Source organism: Oncorhynchus nerka, linkage group LG2, assembly GCF_034236695.1.
Source record: "Oncorhynchus nerka isolate Pitt River linkage group LG2, Oner_Uvic_2.0, whole genome shotgun sequence".
In the NCBI taxonomy this organism is placed as follows: domain Eukaryota; kingdom Metazoa; phylum Chordata; class Actinopteri; order Salmoniformes; family Salmonidae; genus Oncorhynchus; species Oncorhynchus nerka.
Window position 1 is genome coordinate 35,841,632 of NC_088397.1, and position 21,116 is coordinate 35,862,747.

A 21,116-nucleotide genomic window follows, 5' to 3' on the forward strand; every position below is an offset into this window, starting at 1 on the left:
GGTCTCTGCTGGTGTTTCTTGAGGAGTTCTGATCTGGAGAGACTTTTCTCTGCCTCCTCAGCATCATGATGTTGCTGAGGCTCCACGATAGTCACGTCTCTCTCCTGTGTGACAGACAAAGTCAGACAGATGGTTAAAGGCCCACAACAGCAGAAATCCACTGTTTATTTGAGGTAAAAGGTCATGTCCAGAGCATACCCATGAAATTGTACAACAATTGACGTCTGTTAAATTTGAAAATTAAGACAGTCAAGACAGCAACAATAGTCAGATTTAGTCTTGTTTTCACGTTAGTAGTAACATCAGTGATTGCAGGCTAGAAATACGTTTTTCAAGTTGTTGAAATCCTAAGCAGTGTGCCAGACGACTTTTGGTCTTAAATATAGGCCCCTTTCTGTGTTTGCTAAAATTGCGGCACGAGGGCAATGCACACACAATTTGGTTGCAGAAACTCCTCCATGCTAATGAGGAAACCGCTAGTTATGGATGTGGTATATCTGCCTGGAGCCAAAATGGTGAGCGAAGATTTTAGATTTTCACAATGTATTCTGAACATTACAGCGCAAGATCAAGAGTGCTACTCAAGGAAACATCCATTAAGCTCTGTGTATATTCACTAATTTCCACCATGGGGGAAAACTCAGGGGAGTTCTCATAGGCTGACAGCAATTATAGCCTCCATTTACAGGTTGATTATGAGTGCATTTCACACTACTATTGTATTATAATTGTTAGGCTCGCTTGAATCATCTGCTTAAAATGTTTGTGTTATTGTTGCAAATCAACTGCTTTATAGTTTTAAAAAAATAATTCAACCAGTAAAATGATCTTTGGCTAGCTTTGCCATCAGCCTGACAAAAAGGGTTTGTACACTAAGTGTTTAACAAATTGGCACATTACTCCACCTAACAATAACATAGACCTACTGTAGGACCCATAACTTCACCTAACAACAACATAGACCTACTGTAGGACCCATAACTTCATCCAACAATAACATAGACCTACTGTAGGACCCATAACTTCACCAAACAACAACAGACCTAGGACTATAAATAATTTAATATTTCAGGTGAAACATGGAAACTAAAATGTCTTTGTCATGACATTTCATAACCATATCATTTTGTGAATAATCCCACTAGACTACTCTGTAATGGGTTGTCATTCTAAATATCCTGAATAAGGGGAAATAGCTCTGAGTGTTGTACAATAGCCTATCCATCAAGGAACAATTCTCTACACATGATGAGCTAAGTATCTGTGTCCAAACAGACTAACGAGACCCTACAGTAAATCAAGCAGACAATAAGATTATAAACATAAATTTGTTAGGGATGTTGGATCCAACGTGGAGCACGGCATAACTGTCTTTACCAGAGTAATGAATGAAGAAGCACTTTGGTTGTTGTTGCATGTCGTGATGTTTGTCACTTGACTGTCATTCGAAAATGATTTCCTGGATCAGCTGATGATAGTTGAAAACATGACTAACTAAATAGCTTCAGTATTAATAATTATGTGTAATTATGTGTGCGATTGAGATTGTGTCGTCTGTGGACCTATTTGGGCGGTAAGCAAATTGGAGTGGGTCTAGGGTTTCAGGTAGGGTGGAGGTGATATGGTCCTTGACTAGTCTCTCAAAGCACTTCATGATGACGGAAGTGAGTGCTACGGGGCGGTAGTCGTTCAGCTCATTTGATTGTGAGGAAGTCAGGTGAATAGAAGGTCTTGAGTTCCTGTATGTTGTTGTGATCACACCACGTCTCGTTAATCAAGGAAAACGCCCCGCCCCTCTTCTTACCAGAACGATGTCTGTTTCTGTCGGCGCGATGCTTGACGAAACCAGCTGGCTGCACTGATTCCATTAGCGTCTCTCGAGTTAGCCATGTTTCCGTGAAGCAATAACCGGTGCACTGGAATTATCCCTCTACATCCTTTACACATACAGACATTTCAGTCACGTGTGCATAAGGGAGAGGGGTGTATATGATGTCTGCAGGTCAATGCAACTGAGAAATTTGATCCTTGTAATTATTCTCTGTGAATATCAGCAGTGGTAATGATTGTGAAATATTTTGTTAATTTCATGAGAGCAACCTGATAATTCATGATTTCTGGACAACCATTTTTATTTAATGTCTATTAAGAGTATCTTATCAACTTTATTTCACTTGGTGATTCAGGTCTCTGTATGTCTCAATATAATAGTATTATTTAATTTAAAATAATCTTTATCTGAAAATAAAATATGATCCTCAACTGCGTTTCCCCTCCAGTCAGCAGACGACGTGTGCGTCTTTCAGGCGACGGTGCCAGCGTGACGTATAATCTAGTGGACGGTTCTTCAGAAACTGCTCGTCAACCACCTCGGTAGCTTGCTAGTCAACATAGCCGAAAGATTCAAGCTATTTAGACGCTTTCGGTATATATTAACTACTGTGTTTTAGACACACTTCTGTCGTATCTACTTGTTAACCTATTTCATTTAATATTGCGTTATTTTGTATTAGTCAGCTATAGTAGCTGGCTGGTTAAGTTAGCACTAGCCTAGTCGCTGATGATAGCTAACTAACATCCCCGACCATGAGCTCCCTAAACTACTCTCCTCCGGTTAAAGAAGAGGAGGTCTGCTGGACGGAGAAAGAGGGTCTGTGGCAGATCGTTGTTGTGAAAGAGGAAAAGGAAGAGGAGGATGTTACAGTAAAACAAGTAGAGGGTGAGGCTGTTACAGTGAAAGAAGAAGAGAAAGACGTTTCAGTGAAAGAAGAGGAAGACTCGTTCAGAGTGAAAGAGGAGAATGTTACAGTAAAAGAAGAGGAGGATGCATTTTTTGGAGTGAAGAAGGAAGGGGAGATTACTGTCACATTGAAAGATGAAGAGGAGGAGATAGGAGATCTGATTAACACCAGTAAGTACCGCCTTAAATGTGTTTTTAACTTTGGATATTCGGAGTTAGCTCGTCAATACCTCTTCAACGGAGGGCCCTGGGATGACGACTGATATGTCTAGAATCAGACAACGTAGAGAACAAGCTACCCCTTGTTTTCTCCATTCCGTTTCCACAAAGTGACTTAACATATATATTTGAGAAGGGTCTATCTGCTGACCGCAGACTGGGGGGGCATGGCATATAGTGATTTTCATGTAGTGATGTTTTACTACACACCGTGCCCACCAATAGTGCCATGTGAGAGTTGGGTTGGCTACACCAAAGATTATGGATATACTGACAAGATGTCTCCCTGCCCTAACAAGGGGAGTCGTTGTCCACAAAGCGACACTGCGGGTTGTCTTTCTCCTGCCTATCATTTCTTTGGATTGATGGATTCATCTTATTATGGTAATCTATTGTTTATATTCTATGAGGGTTGTTGTTGTCAACCGCCTGTATTCAATGGAGAGATGCTAAGCTACTAGCCTCATGGCATGAATATGCATAGCGATCTGGAGACAACTTCTATAATGTTTTTATCAAAGTTGTCGGTATATCACGTGTCCACATAACATCTTAAGCATTACGAAACTTCTGTTGGTTCAAGTAAACCTCACATAGCAAATAAGCCATTCATTTTGTTGTTGACCAAATTCAACATTTTCCACATTGTGTTGATAATTGTTTCCACTTGGATACAACCTACTGTAGCCTACTGACATGACCTAGAGAGTTACAACGTACTGTAACCTACTGGCATGACCGACAGAGATACAACCTACTGTAACCTACTGGCATGACCTAGAGAGATACAACCTACTGTAGACTACTGGCATGGCAGAGTTACAACCTACTGTAACCTACTGGCATGTCCTACAGAGATACAACCACTGGTATGCAAGCATTTCTAAAAAAAATTCTCTCACTTTTATGGGGTATTGTGATGTCATTATGAAATTTTGTCTGTAGATTGATCATTAATAAATGTATGTATATGTAATGTAATAAATCATCAATTTCAGAATAGAATGTAACGTAACAAAATGTGTCAAAAGGAAGGGGTCGGAATGAACTATATGTTCTAGGGTGTCTAGCAAAAACATACTGCTCTCTTTCTACCAATTGATTGGTTGAATGTTATGTGTATTTTTCCATATAGACACCCCCCCTGTGTTTAATAAAATCAACTGTATGTGTTGAATCAAATCAACTGTATGTGTTGAATCAAATCAATTGTTTGTGTTGAATCAAATCCACTGTACGTGTTGAATCAAATCAACTGTATGTGTTGAATCAAATCATCTGTATGTGTTGAATCAAATCATCTGTATGTGTTTAATCAAATCAACTGTATGTGTTGAATCAAATCAACTGTTTGTGCGGAACTTGTTATGTTATGATGTATTTTTCCACATAGAACTTGAACTGAACTGATGCTTCAAGCGTTTGATTAAATAATTAACACAAATGACTTGAGGAAGCCAGAGATCAATATAACCAGAAGAAAATAACCACCCGACCTGCTGCTGGCCTTCCTAAAATCTGACGTTATGCTCATGAAGTTTCCGGTAAAATCTGCAAACTTTTTCCATTTCCATTTAGAGAGCCAATTTATCTGACCATTACTACCGATCTGTGTGCCAGTTATGAACAAGTTACGACACCTGTTTGGCCCCGCCACTTCCTGGGTGAAGAGCGGTATTACATTTAAGGAATATATCCGAGTCTCACGCTCATCACCTGTGGAAGGCAGGGCTTCCAGGGAGGCATGGATTTAATAATATGTTGTACCTAGTTTCCCTCCTTCGGGGAACAATAGTTATAGTCATAATGTTACGCTTGTCATATGATGAACTTCAACTTAAATACTGGATCTTGCTGTCAAGACAGTTTTTTTGTATTCAGATCTCAAATGCTCTCTAACTACGTAACATTTAGTGTCTCCTTATGTTACGCTGGGAAAACAGTTTTCATGGACACAGAAATTGTTACATCCAATGGTTGTAACCGAGAGTCACCTTAACTTTATTGACAACACCCAAATGGTACTGTCATTAACGCTTTAAAAAAATAATTACACATAATTCTTAATAGTGTAGCTGTTTTGTTACAGTCACATGTTTAACTATCATCAGCTGATCCAGGAAATAATTTTCTGAATGCCAGTCACATGACAAACATCACGACATGCCACAACAACCAAAGTGCTTCTTCATTCATTACTCTCCCCAAAGCCAACACCTACTTTGGTCACCTTTCCTTCCAGTTCTCTGCTGCCAATGACTGGAACAAATTGCAAAAATCACTGAAGTTGGAGACTTATATTTCTCTCACTAACTTTAAGCATCAGCTATCTGAGCAGCTTACCGATTACTGCAGCTGAACACAGCCCATCTGTAAATAGCCCATCCAACTGCCTACCTCATCCCCATGTTTTTATTGACTAATAAAAACATGGGAAATAATTTTCTTAATGCCAGTCAAATGACAAACATTACGACATGCAACAACAACCAAAGTGCTTCTTCATTCTGTACTCTGGTAAAGACAGTTATGCCGTGCTCCACGTTGGATCCAACATGCCTAACACATTGATATTTATAATGTAATTATCTGCTTGATTTACAGTAGGGTCTCGATAGTCTGTTTGGAAATGGAGATACTTTGCTCATAATGGGGAGAGAACTGTTCCTTGGTGGATAGGCTATTGTACAACACACAGAGCTATTTTCCTTTGTTCAGGACATTTAGAATGACAACCCATTACAGAGTAGCCTAGTGGGATTATTCACAAAATTATCTGGTTATGAAATGTCATGACAGACATTTTAGTTTCCATGTTTCACCTGAAATATTAAATGATTTATAATCCTATGTTATTGTTAGGTGAAGTTATGGGTCCTACAGTAGGTCTATGTTATTGTTGGGTGACGTTATGGCTGATGTTAAAGCTAGCCAAAGAGCATTTTACTGGTTAGTATATAGCAGTTGATTTGCGACAAACACGAACGTATTAGCCATATTAGACATTCAAGCGAGCCTTACAATTATAATCCAAAAGTAGTGTGAAATGTACTCATATTCAACCTGGAAATGGAGGCTATTTTTGCTGTCAGCCTGTGAGATCTCCACTGAGTTTTCCCCCACGGTGGTGAATTAGTGAATAGACACAGAGCTTAATGTGAGTTTCCTTGAGTAGCAGTCCTGATCTTGCTCTGTAATATTCATAATACATTGTGAAAAACTAAAATCTTTGCTCACCATTGTTGCTCCAGGCAGATATACTACATCCATAACTATTGGTTTCCTCATTAGCAGGGAGGTGTTTCTGTTTGTGCTTTGCCCTCGTGCTGCAATTTTAGCAAACACAGAAAAGGGGCTACATTGGAGACCAATAGTTGTCTGGCACACTGCTTGGAGTTTCAAAAACTTGAATAACTTATTTCTAGTTACCACAAGATAAAATATGAACAGACGTCAATTGTTGTAGAACTCATGGGTATGCTCTGGGCATCATCTTTTACCTCAAATAAACAGTGGATTTCTGCTGTTGTGGGCCTTTAAAACTTCTTGATGCACCCATCCCTTTTGCGGGATCATTTTCGTCAACATCCACTAAATTGCAGAGCGCTAAATTAAAATTAAATTACAAAAAATATTTAATTTTCATGAAATCACAAGTGCGATATAGCAAAACACAGCTTAGGTGGTGGTTAATCAACCTGGCGTGTCATATTTCAATAAAGCTTTTCGGCGAAAGCATACCAAGCGCTTATTTAAGGACATCTCTCTCAGTAGACATAATATTAAACAGCTAGCAGCCAAGTAGATTGGTCACGAAAGTCAGAAAAGCAATATATTAAATTGCTTACCTTTGAAGATCTTCGGATGTTTGCACTCACGAGACTCCCAGTTACACAATAAATGTTCCTTTTGTTCCATGAAGATTATTTTTATATCCAAAATTCCTCCATTTGGTTGGCGCGTTATGTTCAGAAATCCACAGGCTCGAGCGGTCACGACATCGCAGACGAAAATTCCAAATAGTATCCGTAATGTTCACAGAAACATGTCAAACGTTTTTTATAATCAATAAGTTGTTTTTACAATATATAATCGATAATATTTAAACCGGGACTATAGCTTCTTCAATAGGAGAGAGAGAGAAAATGGCTGCTCCAAGCAGCCAAAACTCTGGGGACACCCTGACGCGATGTGATCTTTCTCGCTCATTTTTCAAAATAAACGCCTCAAACTATGTCTAAAGACTGTTCACAACATGGGGAAACCATATGAAAATGAATCTGGTTGATATCCCTTTAAATGGAGGGAAGGCATTCAATGGAACATGGAGCTTTCAAAATAGAAACCACTTCCTGGTTGAATTTTCCTCAGGTTTTTGCCTGCAATATCAGTTATGTTATACTCACAGACAACATTTTGACAGTTTTGGAAACTTTAGAGTGTTTTCTATCCTAATCTGACAATTATAGGCAGTTTAATTTGGGTACGTTTTTCATCCAAAAATCAAAATACTGCCCCATACACTCAACAGGTTAACCATCTGTCTGACTTTGTCATTCACACAGGAGAGAGACGGGACTATCGTGGATCCTCTGTGGAGTCTCAACAACATTATGATGCTGATGCGGCAGAGAAGAGTCTCTCCAGATCAGAACACCTCAAAATACAACAGCAGAGACCCACAGGGAAGAAATCTCATTGCTGCTCTGATTGTGGGAAAAGATTCAACACTTCATCAGACCTTAAAATACATCAAAGAATTCCCACTGGAGAGAAACCTTATGGCTTTGATCAATGTGTGAAGAGTTTTACTGGGTCAAGCTGTCTCACTATTCATCAGCGAATACACACAGGGAAGAAACCATTTAGCTGTGATCAATGTGGAAAGGTTTTCGGCACATCTCGTGGTCTGACAAAACACCAGAGAACACACACAGGAGAGAAACCTTATATCTGTGATCAATGTGGGAAGAGATTTACTCTGCTAAACAGCCTGATAGTACACCAGCGTACACACACAGGAGATAAACCTTATAGCTGTGATCAATGTGGGAAGAGTTTTACTACATCTAGCTATCTAACTATACACCAGAGAACACATACAGGAGAGAAGCCATATAGCTGTGATCAATGTGGTAAGGGTTTTGGTACATCTGGCTGTCTGACAAAACACCAGAGAACACACACAGGAGAGAAACCTTATAGCTGTGATCAATGTGGAAAGAGTTTTACTCAGTCTACCAGCCTGACATCACACCAGAGAACACACACAGGAGATCAAGCTTATAGCTGTGACCAATGTGGGAAGAGTTTTGGTTCATCTGGCCGTCTGGCAACACACCGGAGAACACACACAGGAGAGGAACCTTATACCTGTGGTCAATGTGGGAAGAGTTTTACTCAGTCAACCAGCCTGACATCACACCAGAGAACACATACAGGAGTGAAACCTTATAGCTGTGATCAATGTGGGAAGAGTTTTGGTACATCTGGCTGCCTGACAAAACACCGGAGAACACACACAGGAGAGAAATCTTATAGCTGTACTCAATGTGGGAAGAGTTTTACTCATTCAACCAGCCTGATATCACACCAGAGAACACACACAGGGAGAAACCTTATAGCTGTGATCAATGTGGGAAGAGTTTTGCTTCATCTGGCCTTCTGACTGTACACCAGAGAATACACACAGGAGAGAAACCATATTGCTGTGATCAATGTGGGAGAAGTTTTACTCAGCTAAGCAGCCTGGTATCTCACCAGAGAACACACACAGGAGAGAAACCGCATAGCTGTAATCAATGTGGGAAGAGATACTCTGATAAAAGATCTCTGATCAAACATCAGAAAATACATGTTGTTTCATGATATCAATGAAATAATGTAGAATGTTTTCAATATTGTGGAAGTATTTTAGTCATGTCACAATATAGAATGTTTTAACATTGTAGGAGCAGTATTCTAATGATGTCACAATGTAGAATGTTTTAACATTGTAGGAGCAGTATTTTAAGGGATGTCAGAATGTAGAACCCTAAACGTTTGCTCTGAATTGAAAGAGTACTATTTATGAGATTTAACAAAAATTGTCTAACTTGCGACCTGAAAGTGAAAGTTGATAAGATGTCTTCAGGTCTTTTTTTCAATGACTTGAAAACAACTTCAATTCAACGTACTTGCAGCCTATACACATGGACGCAATATAATAAATTGGTCTATAATCAATTTTATTAACTATCTTACTTCACTCCCGCATTTCTTTACATCCAAGTGCCAATTGTCTTTATTCCACAACTGAAGAAGAGTGATGCAAATCACCTCATATTTCAAACATCCAGCCTAACAAAATATACATTTTTTATCAGTCCACGTTTACAAAGGGGTGTCCATTTGCTTTTGATATTTCATATTTACAATTCATGAAACATTTAGTAATCATAATTATTCATGCAACCAAATGACTATTTTTTTGTGTACAATTATATTGGAATTGTTATCCTGCTTTTAGAATAGCAGGGATCATTCTCAGATGTTCCAACCCAAATGTACTAGATTATGACATTGGGGACTGGGCCCCGATCCAACAACATGCCTATCGAGATATTGCAGGAGTTTGCTCTTGAAATCAGACATGACTAATACAATTTTTGTTTACAGTTTTGTTTGGGCTCGTTCCAAGGGGATGAGAGTTCTAGAAGCTAGTGAGTTCTTTGATTCTATAGGAAGAAAAAGGAGAAAAAAATTATATGATTGTATATTATCATTTAGAAGTACCTGTTTTTTCTTGTTTTTAATTGTTGACGGCCAGTAGTCACCATGTTTATATTGTAGAAGGTGAAGCATTGTAGTAGATTATAATGTGAAATGGTCTTGATAGATGTGGAGAGTCAACACCTTTTAGTTGCTCCACCGTTTCCTATTAAAGATGTTTTTCATTTCAGGTTGAAGCTTCTTTCTGAAGAGAGCTTATTTTTTTAAATGAATCAATACAAGCAAACAAGATCGGTTCCGGGGATTGGTATGGCAAATACCTTACGATTTGCCTGGACTGAAAAGGAGATGGAACCGTGGAGTAGAGAGACATTTGGAAGGACCATTTTGATGGGATGCCTCAGGATAGAGGTGAAGGAAGTGCTCTGCCTTCAAGGGAACCCGAATGAGAAGGCTTTCGATGTGACGTTTCACAAAGAAGAAAAACATGACGAAGTAATGAAGATGGCAAAGGAAGCGGAGAAAACGGGACCCCTGTGCCATTATGCGGTGACCAGCCTGGCGAAGAACAACTTCAGGGTGGTCACCGTAACCATGTACAATCCGCATGTGAAGGATGAAGAGGTGAGGGCCTTTCTGGGGAGATATATGGACAATGTCTCCTCAGCGAGGTACCTCAGGGACTCCCTGGGTTTCTGGAACGGAAAGAGAGGTTTCCAGGCGTTACTCAGGGAGTCCCCGAAGAGTGTGGATGGCTACTTCCATCCTCCGGCGATGTTCTCCCTGGGGGCTGACAGGGGAACACTCTACTACGCACGTCAGCCCCCGTTCTGCAGGCGTTGTATGGCCTACGGCCATATCCTGGCCTCGTGCAGCGCCAAGAGGTGTCGATTTTGTGGGTCGGAAGAGCACGAGGCCAAGGAATGTGACGAGCCCAAGGCTTGCCACGGGTGTGGCTCAAGAGCACACCTGTGGCGTGATTGCCCGGCTCGTCACAGGTCATACGCGTCTGCAGCTGGGGGGGGCGGGGGATGGGGGAGGAAAGAGAGGACGCATGCGGATTGTACGGATGGCACAGGGGAAAGGACGGAGAAGGACGAAGAAGGGAAGAATGAAGAGGCAAAAAGAAAGAGGAGAGAAGATGGACCGAAGGAAAAAGAAGGAGAGAAGAAAAAGAAGGCGGAAGAACGGGAAGGAGCAGAGAAGAGGGAGAAGGGGACAGTGGTGCGAGAAGGAGTGGAAGAGGGAACGGTGACAGTGACGGGGACGGAGGGAGGTGTGGAGGTGGGAGGGGAGGGGGTGGGAGGGGAGATGGGGGAAGGAGTGGGGGACAGCCTGCCAAGCTTCGGACGAGACAAGGGAATTGGTGGGGGGTTAGCGGGGATGGGACGTTGTGTCTCCCCGCTACCTCCTACACCAAAGAAGAAGGGGAAGAAGAGGGGAAGTTTGGCAGGTAGTGAGAGGAGGGGGTGTGGAGGGGAGGGGGGGGCTAAGAGAGTGGCGGGGGAGGGGAGGGTAATTTGTCCTCCCTGTTTGCCTCAGCCCCTTGCATTTTAGTGGATGACTCCAGTGAGGGGTCGGTGGGCTGTTTGCTAGAAGGATCCCAACTCCTCTTTGAGGAGATGGGGTCCCCTACATGCAGCCCCGAGGCAAACAGGGAGGGGGGGATGGTGGGTGGGGAGGGAGGACCCAACACACTGCCTGGGTCATGGGTTGGGATGGAGGACGGGGGGGCGTCAGGAGTGGAGAGGACGTCCCCGCCGGTGGAGATGGACCAGGGGAGCATTGGGTGAGTCTCCTGTTTTTCTTTGGTTTTTGGGGTTTTATTTGTTGTTAATAATTAAATGAATAGTTCTGTTTCTTTTTTTATTCTAAATGTTAGGGGGATAAGGAATAATGTTAAAAGGAGGGCGTTTTTTTTGTTATTTAGAGGGTGTGGGGTTTGATTTCTGTTTTTTACAGGAGGTTCACCTGAGGGATGGTGGGGATGTGTGTAGATTTAAGAGGGAGTGGGATAAGGGGGAATCTTTTTGGGGCATAGGAGGGTGCACTCAACAGGAGTAGGGATTTTGTGTGGGCATAGAGAGGTTAAAATAGAGAACACTTTTGTAATAATGCAGGGTAGAGTTTTGGGGATAGATGTTAAGTTTAGAGAAGCTAGATATAGGTTAATTGGGGTGTATGGGCCACAGGTGGCGGCAGACAGGAGGGAGATGGTGGACTGTCTGGCGCCCCTGTGTGTTACAAACAGGCACTTGGTGATAGGAGGAGACTTTAATATAGATTTAGGGGTAGGCGGTGATAGCAGTGCAGGTGCCATCTCTGGGCTAATGGCTTGCCATGGTCTGGTTGATGGTGGCCTGCACACTACTCCGGCAATGGTCGGTCCTACATGGCGCAACTCCAGGGGGTTGCGCGGAGGCTCGACTACATTTTTGTATCCAGGTCTTTGGGTCAGTTGTCTGGGCGGCTGTTGCCTGTTTTCTTCACGGATCACGACGGGGTGTTCCTGCAGGTGGGGTCGCCAGTCTGCCTCTTCGGTAGGGGGTACTGGAAGTTAGATCGGGATATACTGGAGGAGCAGGCTTTCGTTGACGCATTTTTTGTTTCTTTCGGAGGCTTGACGGCCTCCGGTCTATGTGCGAGGGGGTGTTAGAGTGGTGGGATTTAGTTAAGGGGAGGATAAGGGCTTTTATAATAGGATATTGTAGAAGGAAAAAAAGGGAGGAAAGGAGGGAGGTGGATCGTATCCAAAGGTTAATTGAACTCGAGTACGAGGCAGGCAACCTCGGCGGGTCGATTGACTGGGAGAGATTCGCAGCCCTAAAGGCGCAGCTCAGGGAGCTGCAGGAGCAGAAGGCTCGAGCTTTCCTGGAGCGTGCGCATAGTGGCTTTCTAGAACATAATGAGACTTGTTCCGCGATGTTCTTTAAGTCGGTTAGGGCCAGGCAGAGTAGGAAGGTAATGCATGGAGTTAGGGAAGAAAATGGTAGTATAGTAAGTAAACCAGAGGAAATGGTCAGGGTGACAACTGATCATTTCCAAGGTTTATTTAAGGAAAGGGAAATAGATGTAGAGCAGGGAAATGTGTTTTAGAACACTTGTCCCGGCGGTTGCCAGAGGACATTAGAGACGTGATGGAGGCCCAGATCTCACTAGAAGAGGTTGAGAGCGCTCTTAGGAGGATGGGAAAAGGGAAGGTGCCTGGGATGGATGGGCTGCCGGCTGAGTTTTACCTCAAGTTTTGGGGTATACTTGGACCAGTGGTTCTCGAAGTCTTGAAGGCCATCCTTGAGACGGGGGTCCCGGGGGATCAATGGCTGTTGGTGTGCTGTCACTTCTTTATAAGAAGGGGGAAGCAACTGACCTTGGCAACTGGCGGCCATTGACCATGCTGTGCGTAGATTACAAGATTCTTGCAAAGGTTTTAGCAGACCGGTTGCGCACAGCCCTTCCCTACGTCGTCCACGAGGATCAGACGTGCGGGGTAGAGGGCCGCTCTATAAGATGGAACCTACAGTTGATCAGGGATTCCATCGCTTGGGTCGAAGATAGAGGGCTGCCTTTAATGGTAGCAGCGCTAGATCAGGCGAAAGCTTTTGATCGCGTGAATAGATCTTTTCTATTCAGGGTGTTAGGTAGATTAGGATTTGGGGAGAAGTTTATAGGATGGATCCGTACTTTATATGTCGGAGCGGGGTGTCGAGTTAGTGTAAATAGTCACTTAGGTGACGTTTTTGACCTCTCGTCTGGGGTCAGGCAGGGATGCCCACTCTCGGCTCTCCTCTTCATACTGTACATGGAGCCTCTGGGGGCTGCCATTAGGGCAGACACAGGGGTGGAAGGCTTGTTGATCCCTGGAAGTGGTGGGCTGCGTGTTAAGATGACGCAGTACGCCGGCGACACTTCCTTGCTGTTGTGCAAGGACTCGTGCCTGACAAGGTCCCTTGCCATCTTTGGGGATTTTACCCGAGCGTCGGGAGCAGTTCTGAACCATGCAAAGTCTTCCGTCAAGTTTTTCGGAAGATGGCGCGGTAGAACGGATGTGCCTGGGGGGTTATCTCTCTGTGTAGGGGCCCAGAGGATTCTCGGGGTTCATTTTGAGACCTCCGGCTCAGCGACGCTAAACTGGAACATGCGTATCGCAGTGGTACAGAGGAAGCTAGCAATGTGGAAGGCTAGGTATTTGTCTTTTATGGGCAAAGTCCTGGTCCTAAAGGTGGATGTGTTGCCGTCTCTTTTGTATTTGGCATACATCTACCCATTGCCGGCTTGTCTGAGGAGGCCTCTAGTGAGGCTTGTGTTTCAGTTTATGTGGAGTGGCAGGTGCGAGTGGGTCGCCAGGGCACGCATGATCTGTCCCATCGGGGAGGGAGGTAGGGGGGTACCACATTTCCCCCTCAAGCTGGACTCAATTTTTGTTTCTTTCTTGTTAGCGGAGCTTGCTCAGCCAGTGATACACCCGTCCGGTTACCTCCTGCGGGTGTTCTTCTCGTACCAGGCGAGAAGCGTAATGGTGTGGTCTAACGGGGTCCTCGGGCGGAACAGCTGCCGTGGCACTTTGGCCATGCGGCCAAGTGGCTGCGTGCGCACCCGAGGTTGAAGTTGCCAGTAGGTTTAGACCACAGGCACCTGTACGAGGAGGTCAGGCAGGCAGGGAGTCCTGCGCCTGTAGCGGGCATCTCGTCAGTGGTCTGGGAGGGAGTGCAGGCGCGGGGCCTGGACAACGGGCTCAAGGACCTGAATTGGTTGAGCCTTCATAAGCGCTTGCCGGTACGTTCCATCTTGTACCGGTATAGTTTGGTGCAATCCCCACCTGTCCAAGATCCTCTTGTGGCAGGGAGGAGACTGTGCGCCATGTCTTTTGGGACTGTGCCTTTGCCGGACTAGTCTGGGCTAGGGCACGGGTGATGCTAGGTGTGGTTAGGAGTGATTTTGTTTTGACATGGGCTAGGCTAGAGAGAGGCGTAGGGAGAGCAAAGGGAACGGATAGGGACAGGTTTCTGCTCTGGCTTCTCATGAGTCTCTTTAAAAGGGACTGTGGGAAGCCAGGAAGAATTTTGTCAAGACAGGGAGAGATTGGGGGGTGGAAGGGATAGTGAGAAGGGTGGAAGGTGATTTGAGGGGGAGGATGAAGAGGGAGGAGAGGAAGTGGGGGAAGCATGCGGCACGGGAGAGGTGGAAAGGGGTTTAGGGCTGGGAGTGTTAGAGTGAGTTTGGTAAGGGGATAGATTAGGGAAGGGGAGATAGGGAAAGGGTTAGGTATTGGTTAGGTATGACGGGGAGGGACGATGCTCCCCTGAGGTTTGTTTTTGTTTGGTGTTTGGTGATTTGGTTTTGTAAATATAAGTAAGTAATTAAGAATGAATGAGAGATATGATTTTGTAAAGTGTGAATGGTATTGATTGTAAATAAATTATTTTAACCACCTTTTTGGTTTGCTTCCTGTCTTAAAGTTTGGTGTGGGTTTTTCTTTTGTTTGCCTCTTCTTGGGCAGATTTGGTGGGTCTCGTGGTGGGTGTCTTTTAGGTCCCAGTTATTGTTACTCGTCAACTTTCAGTGGACACCCCCATAGTCTTTCAGAACCCCTCCTTTAAAAACAAGCTTATATTTTAGGTTGGATATTAAATCCAATTGGTGATATTTTAATCAATGACATTTCCTTAGAATGCTCAAGAGTCTTTCAGTTGTTATTCTGTTTTTTATCCTCTTATGTTTGTGTACTAAATATTTCTGTTTCTCATAGTTTTTTCTAATGAAGCCATTGTGTTGGATCCATGTCTGAAATGTGCTGTGTAAATAAAGCTTGATTTGATTTGAACATATTGCGAAACAAATTAACCCAATGACCGACCAATCAACAGACTCTTGTTCCATCTTAGTATGAAAAACAGAATCAATTACACTTTTCCAGCCTGCTGAAGGAGTGGTAAAACCCACCCCCGGCTCTACCAGGGGCTTGAGGTGGTCTCCCACAGCTCTGCTTATGTCGTTCTTGCTGTTCCATTTCTTGACTGCCCCTGCAACACAGAAAGAAACACATTTAGTCATTAAATAAAACACTCAAAGTAATGGATATGGAGCATCTGTGGCCTCAGTTACACCTGGCGCCTAAATGTGACTTTCTGTCATCTGATCACTCCAAGCTGCATTAGGTTTGGATGCACAGAAATCACAATGTGTTCGCATTAGGTGTAGATCTGCCAGGATGCGCATTGTGTTCGGAATTTGAGTCTGGCCTCTGAATATGCATAAGCAATGTAAGAGATGTGGGGAAAAGTACATTTGACACAAATGACCTTCATAATAACAAAGAACAACTAAGGGGACATACATATTTACCATCTAAACCATGTGTGACCTCTCACCTCTCTGGCTGTAGAAGTGTTCTTCCTAACCAGTCCCTCAACAGCTCTCTGACTGAGCACCACCCTCACTGGGTCTTCAGAGGAGAGAAAGGCTGAGGAGGGATGGAAGGATGAATGGATCAGTCACTCAATAAAGTTTAGAGCTGCTGTCTGTTGTCTAACAAAATCACTAATTTAGTAGTTCATTAAAGTAAATAAGGGTTTATGACTGCTGAATACCAACTATCAATCACTTAGATCATGTATTTTCAGGTAGAGATACATCCTTGGGACGTCACTAGCCTGTTGAAGTTGACATTTAAAATGGTTACGGTAGGGGTTAAGGTTAGGGTTTAGGTTAGAGATGTCCCAAGAATCCCAGATAGCATTGACCATTGTGCATTCTTCTGTCTCTTTTACATAGCAGGTGTAAAGTAAACAGACAAGACAAGTAGACCCGCAGTGCATTATGGTCATTGTAGTTCAATTATACATATTCCCTTTTTTCTTCCTTTATTTAAATTGACAAGTCAGTCTTATTTACAATGACGGCCTAGGAACAATGTGATTGTCAGCCCTAACAATCCATTCTAGCACCACTAGGAACAGTACCTTCCTAGACAATGTGCTGGATGGTAATTATTTATGTGAACCATGTACCCAGTGTAACTTTACGAGAAAAAAAAGACCAACTTTTCTCCGCGGACTGCAGGCGACAGGCTCAGGACACGGTTGATTGGCTATCAGACAAGGTTCATTACACTTTTAGCTGGTAGGACTGCTTTGCTGGATTATACTACAGCTGAGATCCCAATACCCATGTAAACATAGCTTATTGACAGATCAATGAGGTAAGATCCCAATACCCATGTAAACATAGCTTACTGACAGATCAATGAGGTTAGATCCCAATACCCATGTAAACATAGCTTACTGACAGATCAATGAGGTTAGATCCCAATACCCATGTAAACATAGCTTACTGGTAGATCAATGAGGTTAGATCCCAATTGGGGAGGACTAGTAACTGAAAGGTTGCAAGTTAAAATCCCGAGCTGACAAGGTACAAATCTGTCGTTCTGCCCCTGAACAGGCAGTTAACCCACTGTTCCTAGGCCGTCATTGAAAATAAGAATTTGTTCTTAACTTCTTCGAGATAGGGGGCGCTCTTTTAATTTTTGGATAAAAAACGTTCCCGTTTTAAACAATATATTTTGTCACGAAAAGATGCTCGACTATGCATGTAATTGACAGCTTTGGAAAGAAAAAACTCTGACGTTTCCAAAACTGCAAAGATATTATCTGTGAGTGCCCCAGAACTAATGCTACAGGCGAAACCAAGATGAAATTTCATACAGGAAATGCCCCAGATTCTGAAGGCGCTGTGTTCCAATGTCTCCTTATATGGCTGTGAATGCGCCAGGAATGAGCCTGCACTTCCTGCCGTTTCCCCAAGGTGTCTGCAGCATTGTGACATATTTGTAGGCATATCATTGGAAGATTGACCATAACAGACTACATTTACCAGGTGTCCGCCCGGTGTCCTGCGTCGAAATTATTGCGTAATCTCTAGGTCCATGCGCGTTCCATTTCTTCAGAGGAGAAACTAAACTGCCACGAATGATTTATCATCGATAGATATGTGAAAAACACCTTGAGGATTGATTCTAAACAACGTTTGCCATGTTTCTGTCGATATTATGGAGTTAATTTGGAAAAAAGTTTGCGTTGTAATGACTTAATTTTCGGGGGTTTTCTTACCCAAACGTGATGAAGAAAACGGAGCGATTGTGTACACAAATAATCTTTTGGGAAAAACTGAACATTTGCTATCTAACTGAGAGTCTCCTCATTGAAAACATCTAAAGTTCTTCAAAGGTAAATGATTTTATTTGAATGCTTTTCTTGTTTTTGTGAAAATGTTGCATGCTGAATGCTAGGCTAAATGCTATGCTAGGCTATCAATACTCTTACACAAATGCTTGTTTAGCTATGGTTCAAAAGCATATTTTGAAAATCTGAAATGACAGTGTTGTTAACAAAAGGCTAAGCTTGAGAGCAAATATATTTATTTAATTTCATTTGCGATTTTCATGAATAGTTAACGTTGCGTTATGGTAATGAGCTTGAGGCTGTATTCACGATCCCGGATCCGGGATGGCTAGAATCAAGAGGCTTGCCTAGTTAAATAAAGGTTAAAAAATATATATATATATACCCATGTAAACCCATGTATACCCATGTAAACATAGCTTACTGACAGATCAATGAGGTCAGATACCAATACCCATGTATTGTGAACAGGTCGATTGTAGCGGTAGTCGTTTCGATGGTGACGTACTTTACAGTTATTTCGACTGCAGTGGTCATTGGAGTCGTGGTTTCCTGGAATAAACCGTTGTTGTACATCATCTTTCAATGCTCTAATACCTGATAATGACCAAACCTGTATAGGCTATTTGGGAATTAAACTTTAATTAACCTGAAAGCGTTGGTTCATAGTAGAAACATCTTTTGGGTTGGTAGAATATAGAAGTAGGTTTTAAGTTCGTACTTATTATAAATCTGCAGTTGTCTGACTATTATATTATTATTTAATGAAAGAAATGTAAAAATGCACTTTTTGTCTGGAAATAAAATAAATATTTATCTGCGTTTCCCACTCCAGTCAACAGATGGCGATGTGCGTCTTTCAGGCGACGCTGCCAGTGTGACGTATAATCTAGTGGACGGGACACTCCTTCAACAACAACAGCTAGTCAGACACCGCCGTAGCTTTCTAGCTGTAGTATCTGGGATCTACATCTGTTTATATTAGTTACTGTGCTGTTACTAAGCAGTAATGGATTACGGCAGTGTTACGTTACTACACCTACTAGGAAATGCACATGCGCACTGGGGTGCCGGGAACTGTAGAGCACGAGGGGTTTTGACTAAACGAAAACTAACTGTACTCCCATCTCCTGCCTGGTCATTTCTCCACAACACAAATATTACAGTGGCGACGAGGTGATTAAACTACATAAACGGACATTGCTTGAAGGAAAAAATGTTGGGTGAGTAATGAAACTCAAAATAATCATGTAATTTGTCAGTTATTTTTTCGCCAGTAGAGAAGGCTAAGCACTGCTAGAACTGTATTCAGGAGCTGCCAAGTAGCAAGACTATTGGAGTCCAGAATAGCGACACTGCCCTCTGGTGGTTAAAAAACTGTAATTGAACCCATTGAAATTAGGCGATCTCAGTGGAGAAATATTGTGCAAAAAAAAAGGAAGAAGGAACGTAACACGGTGTGTACATTATTACAAATGAGTGCAGTGAATGAAGTAATTGCAGAAACTTCTGAAGTGAAGAATTAGATGAAAATGAAGGAATACAAGGAATAAGGAAACTGAACAATTAACTGTGAAAATGGCAACCATTGGTCGAGTACCAGAGTTTGAGGCTACAAAAGAGGATTTTGATTCCTATTTGGAGCGTTTTGAGCGTTGGCTGGCTGCAAATGAAATCAAAGATGGAAAGAAAGCAGACGTATTTCTCAGTGTTTTGGGTCCAACTGAGTATGGATTGCTGAAAGGTCTCATTGAACCAATGAAAGCAGTGGAGTTGAACTATGCAGAACTGACTGAAACTCTTTCAAGGTATTTCAAGCCTAAGCCAATTCTCATTGCAGAACGTTTCAGATTTTACCAACGTCACCAGCGTCGAGGGGAAACCGTGGCTGACTACATCCTTGCTTTGAAAAGGCTGGCAAGTACATGTGAGTTTGCACGATTTCATGATGATGCTCTCCGAGACAAGTTTGTATGTGGTCTCACAGGTGAAGCATATCACAGAAGGCTCCTGTCAGAGAAGGACCTGACCTTTAAGGAAGCCTGTGATATAGCACTTGGACTCGAGCTTGCCCACAGGGATACTATTGAGCTATCGAGACATGCAGAACGTCAGAAAGGTGTTCACAAGGTCAGTGATGCACGTGGTGAAAAAAGCTCACAAAAGTCACACTTTTTTAAGTCCCGTCCTCAAGGTTACACAAGAACAAAGCAGCCCACATCTCAAAGGTTTAAGCCAAGTTGCTACAGATGTGGGGGAGATAATCATCATCACAGTGAATGTCGATTCCAAAATGAAAAGTGCCACAATTGTGGAAAGGTTGGACATTTACAGAGTGTGTAAAGCCTCGAAACGCACATCAAGATCGCACAAAGTGTCAGACGCAGCACAAGAAGAGGAAGGTACAACTGAAACAGTATTGGAACTGTTCACAGTGTACACAGCTCAACAACTAAAAGATGGAATCTATCTCAATATGGAGTTAGCGGAAAAACCAGTAAAAATGCAGCTGGACACCGGAGCGTCTGTATCTCTGGTTCCAGAGAGACTCTACAAAGAAAAACTGAAAGAGTGCCCTCTTCAGCCCGCGTCCATCCGCCTTTCTTCATACACTGGTGACACTATTCCTGTGTTAGGGCAGATCCAGGTACCAGTCCGGTATGAGGGGAAGGAGTGGACGCTACCGCTTGTCATTGTTAAAGGAGAAAAATCAGCCTTGCTAGGCAGAAACTGGCTACAAAAGATCAAGTTGAACCGGGGAGAAATCTTCAGTCTCAGAAATGACAAACCAGTGAGTCAGGCTACACTCACTAACATGCTGGAGACACACAAATAACTTTTCAAAGATGGCTACGGTGAAATACAAGACTTCACAGCAAACGTCAGAGTGCAAGAAGGAACCAAGCCTATCTTTCACAAACCACGTCCGGTTCCCTATGCTCTTAAGGAAGCAGTAGAGAAGGAACTGGACCGCCTACAGAAGAATAATATAATCACGAAAGTAGCGAGGAGCGACTGGGCCGCTCCGATTGTTGTAGTCCCAAAGAAAGACAAGACCGCCAGAATGTGCGGTGACTACAAGGTCACAGTAAATCACTGCATACTACCAGAGGAATATCCAGTACCAAACGCTGAAGATCTGTTTGCCACTCTAGCTGGTGGGAAGGTTTTCAGTAAGCTGGACCTGGCATTCGCTTATCAGCAACTGAAGCTGGATCCGGAGTCAGAACAGTATCTGACCATCAATACACACAAGGGGCTATTCA

General features: G+C 42.9%; 1 protein-coding gene across 1 annotated transcript; it reads left to right on the forward strand.

Annotated features, from left to right (window-relative positions):
* The first annotated feature begins 2,291 nt into the window (after positions 1-2,291).
* LOC115118678 (zinc finger protein 501-like) lies at positions 2,292-8,722 on the forward strand. The gene is made up of 2 exons (XM_029647367.2): positions 2,292-2,911; positions 7,525-8,722. Exons 1-2 carry the CDS (start codon positions 2,587-2,589, stop codon positions 8,625-8,627), a joined length of 1,428 nt encoding a protein of 475 aa, XP_029503227.2. The 5' UTR covers positions 2,292-2,586; the 3' UTR covers positions 8,628-8,722.
* Positions 8,723-21,116: the final 12,394 nt, after the last annotated feature.